Source organism: Pongo pygmaeus, chromosome 12 (assembly GCF_028885625.2).
Source record: "Pongo pygmaeus isolate AG05252 chromosome 12, NHGRI_mPonPyg2-v2.0_pri, whole genome shotgun sequence".
Classification (NCBI taxonomy): Eukaryota; Metazoa; Chordata; class Mammalia; order Primates; family Hominidae; genus Pongo; species Pongo pygmaeus.
In genome coordinates, this window is record NC_072385.2 from 118,564,014 (window position 1) to 118,583,716 (window position 19,703).

The window sequence follows — 19,703 nt, forward strand, 5'->3', positions numbered from 1 at the left end:
TTTGGGAGGCCGAGGCGGGCGAATCATGAGGTCAGGAGATCGAGACCATCCTGGCTAACATGGTGAAACCCCATCTCTACTAAAAATACAAAAAAATTAGTCGGGCATGGTGGCAGACGCCTGTAGTCCCAGCTACTCGGGAGGCTGAGGCAGGAGAATGGCGTGAACCCAGGAGGCAGAGCTTGCCGTGAGCCGAGATCGCACCACTGCACTCCAGCCTGGGTGACAGAGTGAGACTCAGTCTCAGAAAAAAAAAAGAAAAAAATCATCGTCAACCAAGTACATGTACTTTGGCACAGATTTTGTTTTCTTATTCTTGGACCTACTATTGGGCATCTGTATCAAGATGTCTCATGGGCGTCTCAGAAGCAACATGGTCAATATGGAATTAAAAGCCAGGCATGGCATGGTGGCATCTAACACACACACACACACACACACACACACTCATACACACACAATTTTTACTTTTGATAAATGTACTCTTCTACACACACACACACACACACACATATATATATGAATATGAATTTCTGCTGTGGATTAGATGAGAAATCATTCTAGACTCCTCTTTACTCAAATTTCTCATCTGCTGTGACCAAATTTCACAAATTCTGTCTGCTTAATTATCTGTTATGTTCTTTTTCTTGTGTGTCTTCAGGAACACTGTCATAGTTTAGCCCCTTATTATTTTTGCCCAGTATATTAGAAATATGCAACAAGTATTTACTGTCTGTGAATAAGTGTGTGAACTAATCAGTCAATGAATGTGGGGAATCAGTGTGTTCCTGTCAGAATTTCTCTAATACTGGTAACCATAATTCTTCTGACCAGCCTGCCTATTTTCACTCCAGTCCATTTCCAGTTCATCATGTACATTTCATTCATCAGTCAGTAAATACTTAGTATTCCTTCCAAAGTGTAGTTCTATTTGTGACATGTCTTAGTCAGAAATCCTCTGCCTTCCTGATCAGCTGTGTGTTCCTTAGCTTGACACACAGCATTCACGATCCGGCCCTCATTGCTTCCCTCCACACCTTCTTTTCAGTCACGTGGAATTGTACTTTCACAACTCACCATGCATCTCTGCATTCCATGGTGCTCTCCTTCCCATAATCTTCCTTCCTCACCTCACAAATATCCCTTGATTCTTTAGAGTCCATGCTAAGTGTTCCCTCCTCTGGGACCCTCTCAGGCTGGCTAAGTACTGTCTTTTGTGGGATCCACATCATACACAGCACCCATCGCACTCTGCTTCAGTCATTGTGGTTGTCTTTTCTTACAAGGCTGAGAGATCTTTGAAGGAAGAGACCTCATCTTAATCAGTTTTGTATTCCTAACACAAATGGTGAATGGTGCTTAACTCATAGTAGGTCCTCATAAATAACTGGGAATAGGAGAGTAAGAAGTAGTGTGAGAGAGAATGGCTTTAGACTACACTAGATCATTTCTCCATCACTCGGAGAATGTATCAGTTCATAAACTTGACCAGGAAATAGGGGTCAAATGGCTGTTTCCTGAGCATCTTCAGGAATATCAGTCTGTGTTTTTGTCTTTTGAAGGCTAAATATTTGAATTGAGACTAAGAAAGTGTTTGTATCATAGTTATTCAGCAAATATTTATTGAATGACTTTTATATGGAAGGCAGTGTGAAAGGATAGATACTAAACAGGAATATAAAAGTAAAACCTTCAAAACAAACATTCTTTTTGGAAGCAGAGTGGTAATAGTAAAAGTAAGGTTATTTTGACATTATCATTAGTAGGTACGTGTTTTTTCTCTTCTCGTTATGTAAATATAATGTTGTGAGACTTAAAAGAAATATGTAAAGCCGCATTGTGAACTGTAACGCTCTACAAATTTATAATAGGTTGGTTGTCTTTCTCTTATCTTCCGTATTTCTTGCTGATTGTTTGATTCCTTTGAAACAGTTTGATGCTGATGTATTTGATAAAGGACTCTGATGTTTTGCAGTAAATAAAAAACGTATGTTACTGGTAATGCAATTTTATAAAAAATGATTATAAGAATTAGATTCTGTACTGGAGACTTTTACTTTAGAATAGATGAGAAATATATAATACTCAGGAACTTATTGTTGTTTTTCAATTTTAGGTGGACTGTGCATTGTCACTTATTCGACTTGGGATGGAGCGGAATATTCCTGGTTTGCTGGTTCTCTGTGATAATTTGGTTACTCTGGAAACATTGGTTTATGAAGCCAGGTGTGACGTAACTCTAACCCTGAAAGAACTCCAGCAGATGAAAGACATTGAAAAACTAAGATTACTGATGAATAGTGTAGGTTTTATTTTAACTTCCTTTTTAAATATTTTAAAGCATTTTCTATGCACTTTGATACATATGTGTCTCAAACCAAAGATGAAATGTTCTACAGACCTGAGAAGTCAGTAAATAAAGATTGACTTTTTTCACAGTAAAATATTATGCATAACTTACTAAACACATATAAAACTATTTTGGTTGTGTTTATACCTTGCTTGCCGTTTACTCAGACCCATCTGTATAACTTTTTTTTTCCCTTCTAGTTAGGTGTATTTCTAAACTAGCTAGTGATTGTAGTAATCCTGCGTTTAACCTTTCACTTTGTTAAAATTCCCAATTACTTATATATTTCAAGGACTGGAAAAAAGTATCAGGGTTAAGAGGACCGGGTGGTTGTTTGAAGAAAACATCTTGGCTTCAGGGTTAGTGTGTTTAAGAGAATTTTCCCAGTGATTCTTAGATCATTCTCTGCTTTATCCCCAAAATTAGAACCTTATTTGTACTCCGGCCACTGAGTCAACAGGCAGGAAGGATGGTGCTGTGGAGGTGGTAGCTGCCAACGCTCTTTCTAGGCTTTTGCTCGTTGGCAGCTTAGGTTGAATGGTCCAGAAGAAGGGGCAGAGTCACAACTGCATGATAGGTTCTTTTTCCTCCCTGGACTCTTTTTCTCTCCTTCCCTTCCACATTTTCCCCCATCTTATATTTATCTTCCTTTTTTTTTTTTTTCTTTTTTCACATGGAGTCTCACCCTGTGGCCCAGGCTGGAGTGCAGTGACGCGATCTTGGCTCACTGTAACCTCCATCTCCTGGGTTCAAGCGATTCTCCTGCCTCAGCCTCTCGAGTAGCTAGGATTACAGTCGCCTGCTACCACACCAGGCTAATTTTTGCATTTTTAATAGAGATGGGGTTTCACCATGTTGGCCAGGCACTGGTCTTGAACTCCTGACCTCAGGCGATCCACCTGCCTAGGCCTCCCAAAGTGCTGGGATGATAGGCATGAGCCACCTCGCCCAGCTTATCTTCCTTTTGTCTCTCCCTCTGTCTTTACTTTCCCATTATCTCATTAGTTTCTTTTCCTGGTAATCTACCTAATTAAAATTAATTTATGTTATATGTTGACTCCTCTTAAGAGCTTTAGGTGTAACTTTTGGGGGATAATTAAGAGAAACGATTGTGTAATTTTAGAGATAATGAGTAAAACTATCTCTGTCATTTGGAATTTTGTAAAGGTGGTTGTAAAGGGGCAAAACAAAGAGGAATAGGAAAAAGAAGGGAGAGATTCCTGACTTTTATAGATTAAACCCTATTTTCTAGTGGCCTTTATTTTAGAACCTGTGCTTATTTGTGTATCTCTGTCTTTCTACTTTTTTCGTTCACTCTTTGTTCAATCTTTGTTGGTCTAAGGTCTCCTTTTCTGTCTGTCTCTGCCTCTTTTTATACTCTCTCTCTCTTTTTGCGTATGCCTTCTCTTTGCTCTGGACGACCTCATGACTGAGTTGTAGTAGCAGCATGTTGGTTTTGTAGAGCTGAGCTTAGGCTCCTTGGGACCCCATATTGCTTATGATGTAAAGAGATGAGCCATAGTGACATTGTTGCTGTCAGCTCTACTAGCCCCAGTAGCAGGTGATTCATTTTCCTGCTGTCAGTCCACATGTGAGTGGTGAACTGGACTGTGTGTTTTAGAGTGTTGGGTTTGCACTGTTTAACATCAGTCTGAGGACCTGTAAGCTTTAGAACTTTCTGTCTGATATAATAAGGCATTTAGTTTAACTTCATTCTTGTTTGTCTGTTTTGCTTGATTGTACTTTCAGTGTTCTGAGGACAAATATGTGACAAGTGCCTACCAGTGGATGGTTCCCTTTCTTCATCGTTGTGAGAAACAGTTGCCTGGTGTGGCTAATGAGCTATTAAAAGAATATTTAGTAACTTTAGCTAAAGGGGACTTAAAATTTCCCCTGAAGATATTTCAGCATTCCAAACCAGATGTAAGTAGAAACTAACTTCTTAAAATTCTGTGCACTTTTTCCCCTAGAGTATTAGGTTTTATTTATACAATTTTTATGGTAGGCTTTGCAGATAATTTCCCTTTAAACAGAAAAACAAATGATTGTCATTTTATTGTTTAAAAAGTTTTAACAGCATAGTCAAAAGTTTGTAAAATTATGTTTATTTTGATTTATTTCATTCCAAAGTTCGTTTGCCATCTACTATATTTAAGAAGCTGGCAATACCAAGAAGACTAATAGTTGGCAAGTATTGAAATCTTCTATACATGACTTTCCCAGTGTTACCTCATTTAATCCTTATGACAATCCTATGGCGTAGATACTTTTATTATCTTAATATTACAAGAAATGAAAATTGTGATATAAAGTGAATAGGATAATTGCCCAGGGTTACACAGTAAGTAGAGAAACCAGGATTAAAACATGGTATTCTAATTCCACAACTATGTCCTTAACCAGTACACTTTTTCCTACCACAAACAGGAAAAGAGGTTTCTACCCTCGAGGACCTTCACAGTATTTATGCAAATTCTTAAGTTCTCATAAGACATCTTGTAATTATTCTTTTTTTCTTTTTTTGAGACAGAATCTCGCTCTGTCGGCCAGGCTGGAGTACAGTGGCACGATCTTGGCTCACTGCAACCTCCATCTTCTGGGCTCAAGCAATTCTCCTGCCTCAGCCTTCCGAGTAGCTGGGATTACAGGCATGTGCCACCATGCCTGGCAAGTTTTTGTATTTTTAGTAGAGACAGGGTTTCACCATGTTGGCCAGGCTGGTCTCGAACTCCTGACCTCAGGTGATCCGCCTGCCTCGGCCTCCCAAAGTGCTGGGATTACAGGCGTGAGCCACTGTGCATGGCCGACATTTTGTAATTATTCTTAATAATTCTTATATTTGCTTACAATTACTATATGTATAGCTTTGTATTTCTAAAGGGTACAAATGATTGTTCATATTTCCTGGTAGTATAGTCATTTTGTTAAGTGTAGTATACTTTGGCAATATCAGAAACCTAAAAATTTAGTGATAGATCAAATATACTGTTTCAAGAGATAATGTCTCCCTTTCCATTGGAGGGTATGCAAGCAAGTTGGCAGAGCCACGGAAGTCGCTGACTTTGTAGTGAGGTTCAAAACATTAGATTGGGGTTCAAGTGGAAGCCCCATGTAGAGCTCGTTCCAATTCTAAATTCTGGCTGGGACTATTTCCTTGCACTGGCCTTCATTAGTAATATCTGGTAAGATACATGGTCATGGACCAGTATAATCAAAATAGAAAGGAAAACATTGCTTAGTTAATCTATGTTTTGGTTTCTAAAAGGGTGGTCTTTCAGAAATATATCTGTTCATTGGCTATTTAAAATTTTCTGTCTTCTCATAAGCAGTTTGCTCTTAGTAATCCAATTTTAAGTTTGGGGTGATGAGGTCAGGGTGGGTTGCTTGTGACAGCAGAATACTTTGTGAGAAGCAAGATGGATTGAATATGAATGTTTTATGAGGAAGAAAGAAGTGACTTTAAATTCATTCCAGTAATCTTGTGTGTTATACTTCCGTAAATCCTTTGTATATAGTCAGATTTTTGTTGTTTTTACTTGGCAATTTAGCGTGTGCCTTTTGAATAAAACATACAGCCATTTGCCTTTGTTAAAACATGTGAATCTCAAAGCAGAGAACAGTGATGTTGGGCTCTTCCTTTCCAACCCAGCTTCTGTATTTCTCTCAGTGTTGTCTTTCTACAACATACATGTGATCATGTCATGATCTGCGGAAAGTTTTCAGTGACTGACCATTGCTGACAGGTAAATGTTGGGTTCTCTAGAGTGGCTTGGAAGGTTCTCTGCTGTCTGCTTCCTGTCTGCCTCTTTAGCTTTATTTCTCTCCATGCATGCACTAGGATACTCACATGGAACTTCTTAACTCCTCCCCTGTCTGGTTCACTCATGGCCCTCCATGTGTTACAGACTGTTTCCTTTGTTTGGAGTAGTGATCCCGTTTCCTTCACTTAACAAATACTTGCCTATCCTTCAAGGTCCTGCTAAGATTCTCTCTGCTATGAAACCTTCTGTGACTTCTCTGTCTTCGTACTCTGTCTCTATTATAGCTCTTATCATACTGTGGTGTATTTATTTGCTTACATGTTTCTCTCTCTCTCCCTTTGCTTTCTGTATATATCTTCTAGATCTTATTTATCTCCTTATTACCAGGGAATTGCACGGTGCCTAGTACAGAGCAAATGTCAGCAAATTTTGGCAGGGAAGTGAATAAATAAATGAATGATTGAAACTGGTGTCAATATAAAAAATATAGCAAGACAAATCTCTAAATGAAAATATTTTATTTGGGAGCAATATTCAAGAAGTAGGACTGCAATTCAAGACATACATACAGACCAAAGTGGCTTCCAGTATGTGTGAAGAATAAAGGAATAGGTTAGGGTTTATTGGGGAAAGAGGAGGTAATGCAAGTTGTTTTGAAAAGAAATCTTGTTGGTGCTGGCAGTGTCTTACAAGAGCTGGTGAGTCCGACTGGCAAGCGTCAGTTGTAGTAAGATAGGGCTTTGTAATCTTGGAGTTACGGTTAGGCTCTTGTAGTTTTGGATTGGGCTTGGGATAGTTTTTGAAATAGGCAATTGTTTATGTAGAAGTAATTAGCTGTCCTTGTGTGATTCATGTAGTCAACTGGTTTGGAAAAATTTTTTGTGATAGTTACCTGTTATCAGGCAAATGATGTGTAAGAGCCCCCCCTTCATGGCTCTCCCCAGCTCCATTTGCCAGGGTTTGACACAGTGACTTCTATTGTGATTCTTACAATTTTCACACTGGATTTTATTATGATGCTTTATATCACTTGATTACATTTGTTCGCTTTACTAAAATTGTGCGGGCAGCCTTCTTTGTGTTTTACTTGATTGTTTACAAAAAGAATGCACCTCAGAGCTTCCATGAATCATGCACACAGTATTTTTAGTAATGTAATAGGTGCAGTTATTTCTGTATCAGACAGGATAGACTAAGTTATGCTACATTAACAAGTGACATCTATATCTTAGTAGCTTACGACTGTGAACATTTATTTCTCACAAGTGTCATGTCAGCTGTGGTTGGCCTCTGCTGTGTCCCATGTCTTATTCATATGGGGACTCAGGAAGAAAGAACAGTCCCTTTTCTCTCTTGTGGCACAGGAAGAAGAACAAAGTAGAACCACACAGTGGCTCAGAAAACTTCAGTCCAAATGTGGCTTAGGTTACTTCTTCACATTTCGCAGGTCAAAGAATGTCTCATGGGCAACTTGATGAGGGAAAAATAATCCTCTCAAAGGAAGAGAGGAGCGAATACTTGGGAATGATAATGAAGTTGACCAGAATCATAATGATAAAGAAATGGATCTTGAGACTTAGCCCAGTGCTACCACTACACTTGGCTACCACATTTGTCTTTGAAACCATCTCATATGCCTCAAACCTTCTTCTTTTTTAAAATAGTATCTTAAAGCACTCCTTTCTGATTTTAAGTCATTGTTCTTTGCTTGGATTCCTCCATGGAAAGTGAAACTTGGGAAGAAACTTGGGCTAGTCCTAGATAGGGGTAACTGGGGGACAAAAGCTTCCGCCTTCTCATATTGTTCTCTGACTTCTAAACTAGTAATTTTTGAGTGTATCTGTGCCTCAGAACCATGTGCATTTTTTTCTTAGCATCTTCTATGCTCAATCCAGATATAATGGATTAGAAATTAGCGAAAGTATCCTGGAGTATGCATTTGACAATTTATTCAGTGATTTTGATGGAAAACCAGGAGCAAATGCTTTAAATGTCCACTCTTCTTTTAACAAATAGGACTTCACTAGGTATCATAGCTTTGTTAGGTGCCATCTTTTTTGTTCACTTCTGATTACATATGTCAGTGAGCAATTTTAGTTTGAAAATGACCTTTTCTAATTTAATGCTTACTGTAGAATATTTAGAAAACTCAAAAAACATAAAGATGAATATAAATTTTTGTAGCTGGCAATATCATTGACTAGAAATTCTAAAAATCTTACCACTAAAATATTTAGAAGTACTCATTAAAATGTTAACTTTTAAAAATCTGCTTACCTGCATAGTTGGACTTTTAGGAGAACAAGGGAAATTTCTACCAGGCAAAAGTGAAGAGAGAGGTAGAAGTTAGAGAAATACTCATTAGAAGGAGGGAGTGGCTACTTGAGATGGAGATTGTGGTCTTGAAACCTGTAGGGGAGTGAATTTTAATGCCTATCCTGAGATAGAAGGTGAAGTCTTTAAAATGATGAGTCAGAAGTCAGACTTCTGGTAGATCATGAGTGACCTGGTCAGCTGACCCTGGAGCTGATTTAGGGCGCTTGCCTCGGCTTCAGAGTCACCACAGCCATGGCCAGTTGGTTGGCCCCAGCAGCTGCTATAGGCTGAGAAGCCATCCACCGAGGAGAGGTACCAAGCAAAAGAACAGGAGGAGGAAGCAGGCCAATGCCTTAGCTCAGGCTGAAATTGAACAGTACTGCTCGCAGAGGGAGGAAGTGTTCAAGGCCAAGGAAGCTGCAGCACTGAGATCCCACAGAACTGCAGGAGACCCACGAGAAGATGCCCATCTTCCAGACCTACTTCTAGCAGAACTGGGATGAAGTCTTGGACAATCTTTGCCATATTGGCTAGAAATCCATGGAAACTTCCAGAAGAAAGGAGCACCTGTTTCATGGACTGGCATTTTAGATGCCCCCATGGAATATGAAGCTTTAGCAAAGCTCAAGTTATGTTCCTGTGAAAAGGCATTAAATTATTTCTGTATATTATACAGTAGGTGTTTTAATTTTTTGAGAGTAGCAAATCTAGCTTCTCTGTACAAACTTAGAACTTATGCAAAGATTTTATCTTTTTCCCTCATATTTCTTAGAAATTTAATGAGCACATGTTGTCTGTTTTCCTATGCCTTTTAGTCAAGTACACATGTATCAGTGTTGATTTTTTCTTTCTTAGATCTAGTAAAAAGAAGTCCACTTCTTTGAAGAAAAAAAGGGATTAAATAATTTTTTTTTGCCCTAACACTTTCTTGAAGGTCATGGGCTTTATGAAAAAGTATTAAATAGTTACTTGAACCTGTGAGAAGTTGCAGCAAGCCTTAAAGTAGTTTATTCTTGCTAACGGTTAGACTAATGAATGCTTGTGAATTGTTTGGGCTACATTTAGTTTCTCCTAATCAAAATCACCAGATGATAGAATTGACAAACTTTCTACATGTTATTACTTGGTATACTGATACTCATTTAAAATTAAAGATTCTTTGTCATGCAGAAAATAAAAGAAAAAGAAGAAATAAGACTTCTATATAATGCCATGACTCTTTAAAAGATGCATTGTCAATAATGTAGAGTAGGAAACTGCTTATCCATTGGCACATGAAGGTAGCAGAGGAGCATGACTCCCTGGGTATGTATTCTGGATTCCAGAGGAGTGGGGAATGTGGGGGCAGGGAGTTTCTTTCTGAGCAGTCAAACAACAGGCTTGCCTTACATGAATTTGTGCTTTCAATTAATACTCCTCTGTGACCTGTGATAAAACTGGACATGGGCTGGTGATACCTAGTTTGCTTGGTAGTAGCAAACGCAAAACCTCTCTGAAGGACTCACTTTAATCTAGATTGTACAAGATTCTTATAGATAAAGCTTTGATGAAGTTGAGTTTACAATCCAACTTTATAAAACACAAAAGGAAACTAAACTTTGAGCAAAACTTAGTGGCAGGCCTTGCTCCACTTCCCTTCTGGTAATAGATGATCAGATGCAGGCTATAAAATGAATATTTTAAATATTTAGGATATGAGGAAAGAAATAAAGACATGAGATAGGAAGGAGAAATTGTGAAAAAAAGAGTAAGATTTGAAAAAGAACACATAGAATATCTAGATTTGAAACTGTAGTAATAAAAGCAAAGCATTAAATGGATGGATTCAAAAGAATTTTGGCTACAATTTAAGAAAGAATTGAAATCTTGAAGATAATCTAAGAAATTTTCTGGTTTGTTACACATGAAGGTGAAGAAATGAAAAATATACAGGGTTAAAAGACATTGAGGATAGAGAGAGCAGGTCTGACATAAGAGTAATAAGCATTCCAGGAAGAGAGACTAGAGATGACAATAAGCAGGCAGTATTCAATGTGGGACTTTCCTAAAACCAATGAAAGATACAAGGTGCATTCAGATCTTGAGGAGGATAAGTGAAATACAGTTCAGCCTATATTTAGATGCACTCTAATGGAACTTAAGGATACCATGGGCACAGAGAGAATCTTAAAAGTGGCCTAGGATTAAACATAAGTTACAGTCAAAGGAAAACCATAAATCTGAAAGCAGACTTCTTAAGAACAATGGATACCAGAAGACAATGAAATAATATATATGTTAAATGTCAAGGAAAATTAACCTTGATATTTAAGTCAACCTAATAGTTAATGATAGCCAGCATTTACTTGATGCTTTTAAAAAAACTTTTTGTAGGGATGGTGTCTTGCTACATTGCCCAGGCTGGTCTCTGGAACTCCTGGCCTCAAGCAGTCCTCCCAGCTCAGCCTCCCAAAGCACTAGGATTACAGGCATGAGCCACCATGCCTGGCTACTTAATGCTTTTTCTTTGGTAGTTATGTTTTAAATATTTCACATGTATTAACTCATTTAATTTTTGTGACTGTATAGCTATCATTGTTCTCATAGATTCAGAGAAAGCAGAGTATTTAATTAACTTGCTCACATTATATGTTTCTTATTTACTGATGCATTAGTGATTTAAGCCTAAGTAGTATGACTTCAAAACCTTTAAGCCACATAGTATACTGCATTTCTAACCCAGGATATTTTACTTAGAGACACTATCATTCAAATGTGAATGTAAAAAGACTTTTCGAAGATAAATGAAAACTGAGAGAGTTTATCATTTACACACCCATCCTGAAAGAATTATTCAAGGATGTACTTCATGAAGAAGGAGATTATATACAAAAAGAAAGTAGTGAGATATAAGAGGGAATAATAAAGAGTGGGGAAAAATAATCATACTTAGGAAACAGTAAATATGAGAAAAATATAAAGCATTCAGTGTATAAATTAATAATAATGAAAAAGTATGGGAAGTATTAAAAGCAAGGTGAACAACAGTAAGAAGGGAGTTTTAGTATCAGAGTTAAAATGACCAGAGGATCTGAATTGTTCAGGTGTTGGATGAGGATAATTTTAACCAGACTTTGAATAGTCAAGTATGCATATTACTTTATTATATTTTTATTCTGAAGTATAGCACATGTGGTAGGTAGAATAATGGCCTCCCAAAGTGTCCATGTCCTGATTCCTGAACCTATGAAGATGTTACCTTACCTGGTAAAAGGGGCTTTGCAGATTTGATTAAACTAAGGACTTTTAGATGGCAAAGCTAGCCTGAATTATCCAGGTGGGGCCAGTCCTTAAAGGTAGCAGATCTTTCCAGCTGTGGTCAGGATGCTATAGAATTGTCAGATTGTTGCTGTCTTTGAAGATAGAGAAAGGGGCCATGAGACAAGTAGTGTGGGCACCCTCTAGAAGCTGGAAAAGGTAAGGAAGTGTGTTCTCTCCTAGAACATCAGAAGGAACACATTTATTTGCTGACAACTGAATTTTAGCTCAGTCAGGCCCATTTTGGTTTCTGACCTACAGAACTGTAAGAGGATAAATTTGTGTTAGGTCACCAAGTTTGTGGTAGTTTATTATGGCAGCATAGAAAAATAATATGGCATAAATACAGAAAACTACAAATAATGTGTAAGGCTAGACATTTTTCTAAAGAGAACAGCTGTGTCATTGCCATTGAGGGTCTTTTTCAAATCTTACTCATTCTGCTGTGTGCGTAGTAGCATTTCCTTGTGGTTTAATTTGCAGTGTTGTGATAAGGAAATTATCCTTTGCCAGTTACCCATGTGGCAAATAATCTCCACTCTCTTTGCCATTTTATTCTCTGAGTAGTGAAGTCACTGTCATCTGATCAGGGATTGAGCGGTTTCAAGTTTCAAAAAGACTCTCCTATTTCCAGTTCTCCCTTATTCCTCGGGTGTAGTCCTCCAGAAAGTATCAGAAGTATTGGGTGATTACTAGGCCCCTCTCCTTGGCAGGTCCTGGACTCCTGTCCCAGCAAGATATGTTTGCGGAGGGCATACTTAACCCCTTAAACTTTTGGCTGCAATTTTCTGTGCGCTTTCTCTTGGTCTATGGTCCTCAGGAAGTGAAAAGTACCTCTCAAGCTATACTATTCAAAATGGTAGCCACTAACCACATATGGATATAAATCTAAATCTAATAAAATTTTAAAAACTTACTTAGTCTCACTAGCTTTCCATGTGTTGGGATACATGTCATTCCCAATATTTTTGCAATTACAAGCAGTGCTTCAATGAATAACCTTGTCCATATGTATTTTTATATTATTGGTGTATTTTCAGTGTATATTCCTGGAAGGAGACTGCAGGGTTTAAAAAGGCAAGAGTTGTCTTGATATAGCCAAGTTTTTCTTTAGTAGGATTGTTCTAATTTACATTCCCACCAACCAAGTAGGAGTATGCCTGTTTCTCCACAATTTTGCCACCAGAATTTGTTGTCATATTTTAAAATTTGTGCCAAGGTGATAGGTGAGAAATGGTATTTCAGTGTTGTTTCAATTTGTGCTTTTCTAATTAAGAGTTTTAACATTTTCCGGTATGTTAGATAGGCATTATCTCTCTTTTGTGAATTTATTCCTGTCCTTACTCCATTCTTTGCTAGGGTTTTTGTTCCTTTGTACCTTAATTTTTGGAAATTCTTACATATTCGTGTAACTAACCCTTTGTCTGTGGCATATATTGTGAATATTTCTCCCAGTTGGTCAATTGTCTTTTGACTTTGTTTATTGTGTCATACAATGTTTTCACTTTTTAATTTTTGTGTAGTCAAATTGTTTGATCTTTTACTGCCTCTGTATTTTGAGTAATGGTTGGAAAGCCTTTTCATACTCAGAGTTAAGAAAGAATTCTCTCACGTTTTCTTCTAGTACTTGTGTGGTTTTATTTTTCTCTTCCCAATTTATTTGGAGTTTATTCTTTTGTATTGTGACACATGGATCTGACCATGTAATTGTTCCAGCATCATTTATTAAAAAGTTTATCATTACCCTAGTGATTTGAAATGCCACCTTTGTCACATACCTAAATTTCCATCTGTACATGGGTTTAATTCTAGAGTTTCTGTATTGTACTGGTCTGTCTGTCCATGCACTAGTACTTCATGATTTTAATTATAGAGATTTTAGTGTGTTTTAATGTTTGAGGAGGTAGTATTCCTCTGTGGGTTTTTTTCGCCATGTTTTTTGTTTTTGTTTTTTTACATGTTATTGTATATTTGTTTTTCTATCTGAACTTTAGTATCAGTTTGTCTACTTTCATAAAATCGCTTATTGGTATTTTATTGTGATTGCATTGAATTTGTACATTAACTTAGGGAGACCAATATTTGTGTAATGTTCAGTCATCTTATCCAATAATAGGGGATATTGTTCTATTAGTTTATGTATTCTTAAATCTCTTTTAGGATTGCTTGAAAATATTCCTCTTAGATGTTTTGCACATTTTTTGTTAAATTTATTCCTAAGTTTTAAGTTTTCTCTGTTTATACTATCTACACCTTCATTTCCTCTAACTATTTAATGTTTGTGTATATAAAAGCTATTTATATGTTAGTTTTGTATTCTGCTACTTCACTGATTTGATTGCTTGATTCTTTGGGATTTTCCAGGTATCCTATCTTATCATCTGTGTTCTTTTCTAGTTATATAGTGCATAATTTTAAGATTTTTTAGAAATTATTATTCTTTTGCATTTTACCTTGCTATGCAGTATGGGTGATAATCTGCTGCCTATGGTGTGGAAGACTCATTTCATTGACTTCTTAGGAAGTCCCAGATGGGCTGTCCTCTTTTAGCTTGAGAAAGGGCAAATGACAGTATAAAAGTGACAACTGAGATAATAGGGAAGGAATGATGAAAAAAAAAAGTGTGTCTTAGACTACATGAAGTTAGGCATCTTATAGGGATTCTAACAGGGAAAGATTGAAAAATGTCTTATAAATTTGAACAGTATGTTTCATGTACACGATAGATTATATTTTAAAAGATGTGCAGAGTGGCATAAGAAGAGAAAAGAAATGTGCCATAGGAATACAGAGAGAAAAGGGTATCTATGTATGAGAGTAGTATAAGGACTTATTCACTGGACTAGCAACTGTTGAGCATACTCCAGGACTGTAGACATCTGGGAAAGCTGAATTTAAGTCAAAGTCAAATGGAGATAAAACTGGATTATTGGATAGGTTTTAGACATGTCTTCTTGAGAAGACATTCCAGGTAGGAGTAGACTAAAACAAGGAGACATAATCAGGTTAATATCATGTTTAGGTAAATGCAAGTAATTTAATTTGAGTGAAATAAAACTTTATGTAGAAGGGTAAGTGATTCACGGGAGCAGGCCATAGAGGTGTTTAAGTGGAAGGCAAAAGGTTTATTCTTTACCTTTCATATTGAAGGACTGTTAAAGGATTCTCAACATAAGGTTTGAACATATGTGATCAAATATGGACTCAAGGATATTGAACTTAAAAGTGGTTCTTTAGGGCCAGGCGCAGTGGCTCATGCCTGTAATCCCAGCATTTTGGGAGCCTGAGGTGGGTGAATCACCTTAGGTCAAGAGTTGGAGACCAGCCTGGCCAACATGGCGAAAGTCCGTCTCTACTAAAAATACAAAAATTAGCCAGATGTGATTGTGGGCGCCTGTAATCCCAGCTTCTCAGGAGGCCGAGGCAGGAGAATCGCTTGGACCTGGGAGGTGGAGGTTTCTGTGAGCCGAGATTGCACCACTGCACTTGAGCCTGGGCGACACAACGAGACTCTGTCTCAAAATAAAATAAAAAAATTAAAAAAAAAGTGGTTCTTTAATGTCTCACAGAGGGAAGGATAGGAAGTGGGGAGAACAAGTAAGACATCAAGGACTTTGGCTTTTATTTCAAATGGTTTCCCAAATTGTTCCTTGACTGAAATTGGTTTCAGTGTTTTTATCTTCCAGGGATGTTTTCTTACCATATGTGAGTGTTTTATTGCCATATCTTCTCTCAAATTTCTTTCATTCTTCCCGAATGCAGGATTGTGAGAACCTGTCTTGCCTAGTTTAGGCTCTGGAGCCAATTGCCTGGTTTGAATCCTGGCTTTACCACTTATTAGCTCTGTGGGTTCAGGCAAATTATATGACCTCTTAGGGTATTTGTTTTTCATTTGTGTATAATGAGAATAGTACTAGTAGTAATTTTATAGGATTGTTATGACGACTTATGAATTAGTGCACACAAAGCACTTAGAAATGGTACCTGGCACACAATAAGAAATCAGAGGGCTGTGTGTGGTGGCTCATGCCTGTAATCCCAGCACTTTGGGAAGTCGAGGCAGGAGGATCACTTGAGGCCAGGGGTTTGAGACCAGCCTGAGCAACATAGTGAGACCCTGTATCTGAAAAAAAAAAAAAAAAAAAAAAAAATTGTATACACACACACACACATACACACACATAGGAAAGAAGGAAAAATAAATCAGGAAAAGGTAGCTGTTTTAATTAATTTTCAACAGTACTTATTTTCATTACTGTCAGCTTGTTCCTATTTTACCAGTTAGTCACTTTGCAACCTTGGTTAACTCTTTGTCAGATGACATTTTTCAAATGAATACATTCTTCCCTCAGTATCTGGGGGGGATTGCTTTAGGACCCCTCTTAAGCCCTCCTGCCACCAGGCTACCAAAATCCATGGATGCTCAAGTCCCTGATACACAATGGTGTAGTGTTTGCGATAACCTTTGCACATCCTCCTGTATACTTTAAATCTTCTGTAGATTACATATAATACCTAATACAATGTAAATGTTATGTAAATAGTTTTTATACTGTATTGTTTAGGGAATAATGACAAGAAAAAATGGTCTGTACATGTTCAGCACAGACACTTTTCCCTCCAGATATTTTGGATACATGGTTGGTTGAATCCAGGGAAGTGGAGCCCACAGATATGGAGGGCCAACTGTACCTTGAAGAAATGTATATAAATCCTTTAATTCAGCAGCTTTGGAAAACTTTGTTTTCCTGGTAACCTTGAAAGTTTCTTTTTTACGTCCATTGATGTGATTTTTCTACTGAGAAAATGCCCTTGTTTGGTAGCTTCTCTCCATCACTTTCCTATCTCTTTTGTGTTTACTGATGAGTTTCTACTAAAACATTGAAAACCAGTAGACTATTATCATGGAAATTATCTTAGATTTATTTTGTTGTTCAAAAGAGCTCTAAGAAAATTACTTTCATTTTGGTTGCTGTGGTGCTAATAATATAAGCATGCAAATTCTTATTTTTTTCTGTATTTATTTTTCATTCTATATTTATTAATTTAATCCTTGCGATAGTCTTCTTAGAAAGGTATTGTTAATATTCATGCTTTATAGATGAGAAAAAAAAGTCAATTGGTTATTTTCATATCCTGAAAAATACTCCAAGAATGGGAATCTGTGGTTTGCCATGGGAAATGCTTTGTTCTATACAGAAAGTCACCCTAAGTAGCCATCTTTCTTCATCAGAAATGTGGAATGTGTTCTGTGATTTGTGTATTGCTCTATTACAATTGGACTTCTTTTGAATAGAATGCCAGCACTCTGTAGTTAAATGAGTAATACATAATGCCTACTGAAAAGTAATAGGTTGTAACATCTTTGAATATTAGTTAAGGAATTTTATATAACTTTGTAACTGAAACACATAGAATTTGGCTTCAGGGTTAGAAATGTTCTTAATGAATTGCCTTTTTAATTCACAGTGTTTCTTTTTTCTATATTGACTGGGTCATAAATTGAAGAATCTGTTTTCAGCTGATACACAGCTTATGGGGTTACAAATTATCTTTTACAGTTGATTCTGTAATTAAAATGTGATTTCAGTTAGAATTATTAAAGACCCCAGAAATCTATAAAGAAAAATCAAGACTTGTTTCTATAGTTGATTAATTGTGCTATTTAATATTCTGTTGACAGTAGTATTGGGATATGGAAAAATTGACTATAAATCTGCTGACATTTAGTGCAATATACTTTATTTTCTGTAGCTGCAGCAAAAAATTATTCCTGATCAGGACCAACTGATGGCAATAGCACTAGAGTGCATCTATACCTGTGAACGAAATGACCAACTCTGTCTTTGCTATGACATACTAGAATGTCTGCCAGAAAGAGGATATGGGTAAGAATACACAGTATGCCAGTCTTACTGTGTTTTTTTATTCTAACAGTTAAAACAAAAACGTTGCTTCCCAAAATGTTTACCTTAGAGAATTTTGGGAATGTGAAAAAAACATAAGGAAGAAAATAAAATCATCTGCAGTCCTATTGCCTAGGATAAACATTTCTTGTCCTACCAATATATGGGAAGTTCTGTATTTTGTTCAACTGTAATTATAATTCTGAATTTTGTCAAACATGATAATTTCCTATTGAAAAACAAAAATACCACCACGATCTCCACAAAAACTACTTTTTATAAGTCAGTAGGTAGTAATTGTGTTTTTAATGAAGCATTTTTCATATTTATGGGCTAATTATATTTATTCTATGAATTGTTTGTTCTTGGCCTTTGCCTATAGTAATTCTTTTAAGTAGTGAATGTACCTAATTTTTAACTGCTTTTATGTTTAAATGGAAATGTATATAATATGCTTTTGGATTATTTAGTTGTATGCAAGTCAAATTTGTATGTTTTCTTTGAAAGTCAGGTAACAATCTAATCCCTCTATTAAATTTAGCACATATGATAAATTTCACATCTGGAGACATAAATAACAACATATGAAAGAGTGGTGAATACCAGCCGACCTGTTTTAAGCTTTTATGACTTTTAACCAAGTCACTTTACTTCTTTGGTCATTAGTTTCCTGATTTACAAAATCAGATATTTAGACAAGAAAGCCTCATTCTCTGTTTTCTCTTTCTCTTTGCGCTCTTTTTATCTTCTCCTTCTTTTCTCTCTTTTCCTTTTTCTTTTAAGGACATTTTTATTTCTTCTTTTTATTTTGGGAGGGGGGCTCATATCTGACTAAAGGAAATTGTTATTTCTTATGAAGCAAATGATAGCAGTCACCAATTTTGCAATCTACCATGAAAGAGTTATTCGTGCAGTCATTAGTGGTACTGAAATCAGGTGACAGATTGATGAGAAAAGGTTATTTGCATGATACCAAAGTATTACCCTAGTGACTTTTTTTTTTTTAAATTTCAAAGTTGAGTTCTAACTGCCATCATCTTAACCAAGTCATGAAAGGTGGCATCACTTACAGACAGCCTGACCTTACGTGCCTCCTGATGTGATGCAGTATGAAGTACCTGGTCTTACAGCATCCCTTAAGAAATATTTTTGCTAAAGTTGTTTATCCTGAGTCTAATCAGTCTTTTACGTTGAACTTCTAGTTTGCAGTTAACATGGGAAATAGAGAGACAAGGTAAATAACACCATGAAGAAAGTGGTAAGACAAATACTGAATGTGGGATATTCTATGCATTAACTGGTCTTTTTACTTTAAACAGTTAGTGTCATTTAGGAAGACAAAAGTGCCGTGGGGAGGCACTTTTCTAAAATAAAGGAGCCTAAAGGGACATGATCTTCCTCTAATTTTTAAATATAAATAATGTATGAACATAAAGTCAGGGAATTATAAGACTGGTATTAGTAATATCAGCTGATAAACAGCTGTTTGCTGCCCACTTTTCCTGTCCTTGGATTCCTATCTTCAAAAAGCAAATACTTTCACTGGTAGGTTTTTCCTTGTCTTTGCCTACCTCCTTTAAAATGTTATGCTCGTGTTGTTATTTTTTGATTTTGCAATTTTAGATCATTTTTGACTTCCTTTTATGGAAGTCCTTTCCCTTCTCCCATATCCACTTCTACCATTCTTCAGTGTTTTCATCATTATGATTACGTAAATATTGTTTATACTGCAGAACTAGATGTGATTTATTTTCCTTTTAATACAACTCTCTGTTTTTCCTGGATTGAATAATTTCCTTTTCTGTTGTTTTCTTTTTTTCCATCACCCTCATGAACTACTTTCAGTGGTGAAAACTATTTAATAATCTCTCTATTCCTTTCATGTTTTTTTTTTCTCTGTCTCTTCTCTGGCTGTCTTCCTATTGAAGCATCCTTCTTGGAATTGGTATGAATGAATTGTTCTCTGTGTCCGCTGTCCATCTATTATCCCGGGACTTCGTTTGCCTCTCTCTCGTGTTGCATATTGCATTTCTTGGTTTTCCTTTCTTCTTTCTTCACTTTTTCCTCATTTTG

At 36.6% G+C, this 19,703-nt stretch overlaps 1 protein-coding gene across 1 annotated transcript in view; it reads left to right on the forward strand.

Annotated features, from left to right (window-relative positions):
• Positions 1 to 19,703, forward strand: part of NBAS (NBAS subunit of NRZ tethering complex) — a 393,558-nt gene that overhangs the window by 141,232 nt on the left and 232,623 nt on the right. The window contains exons 24-26 of the mRNA XM_054476756.2: positions 2,117 to 2,302; positions 4,100 to 4,273; positions 17,479 to 17,612. Of these exons, the coding sequence (XP_054332731.1) occupies positions 2,117 to 2,302; positions 4,100 to 4,273; positions 17,479 to 17,612 (494 nt within the window). The remainder of the gene's footprint in view (positions 1 to 2,116; positions 2,303 to 4,099; positions 4,274 to 17,478; positions 17,613 to 19,703) is intronic.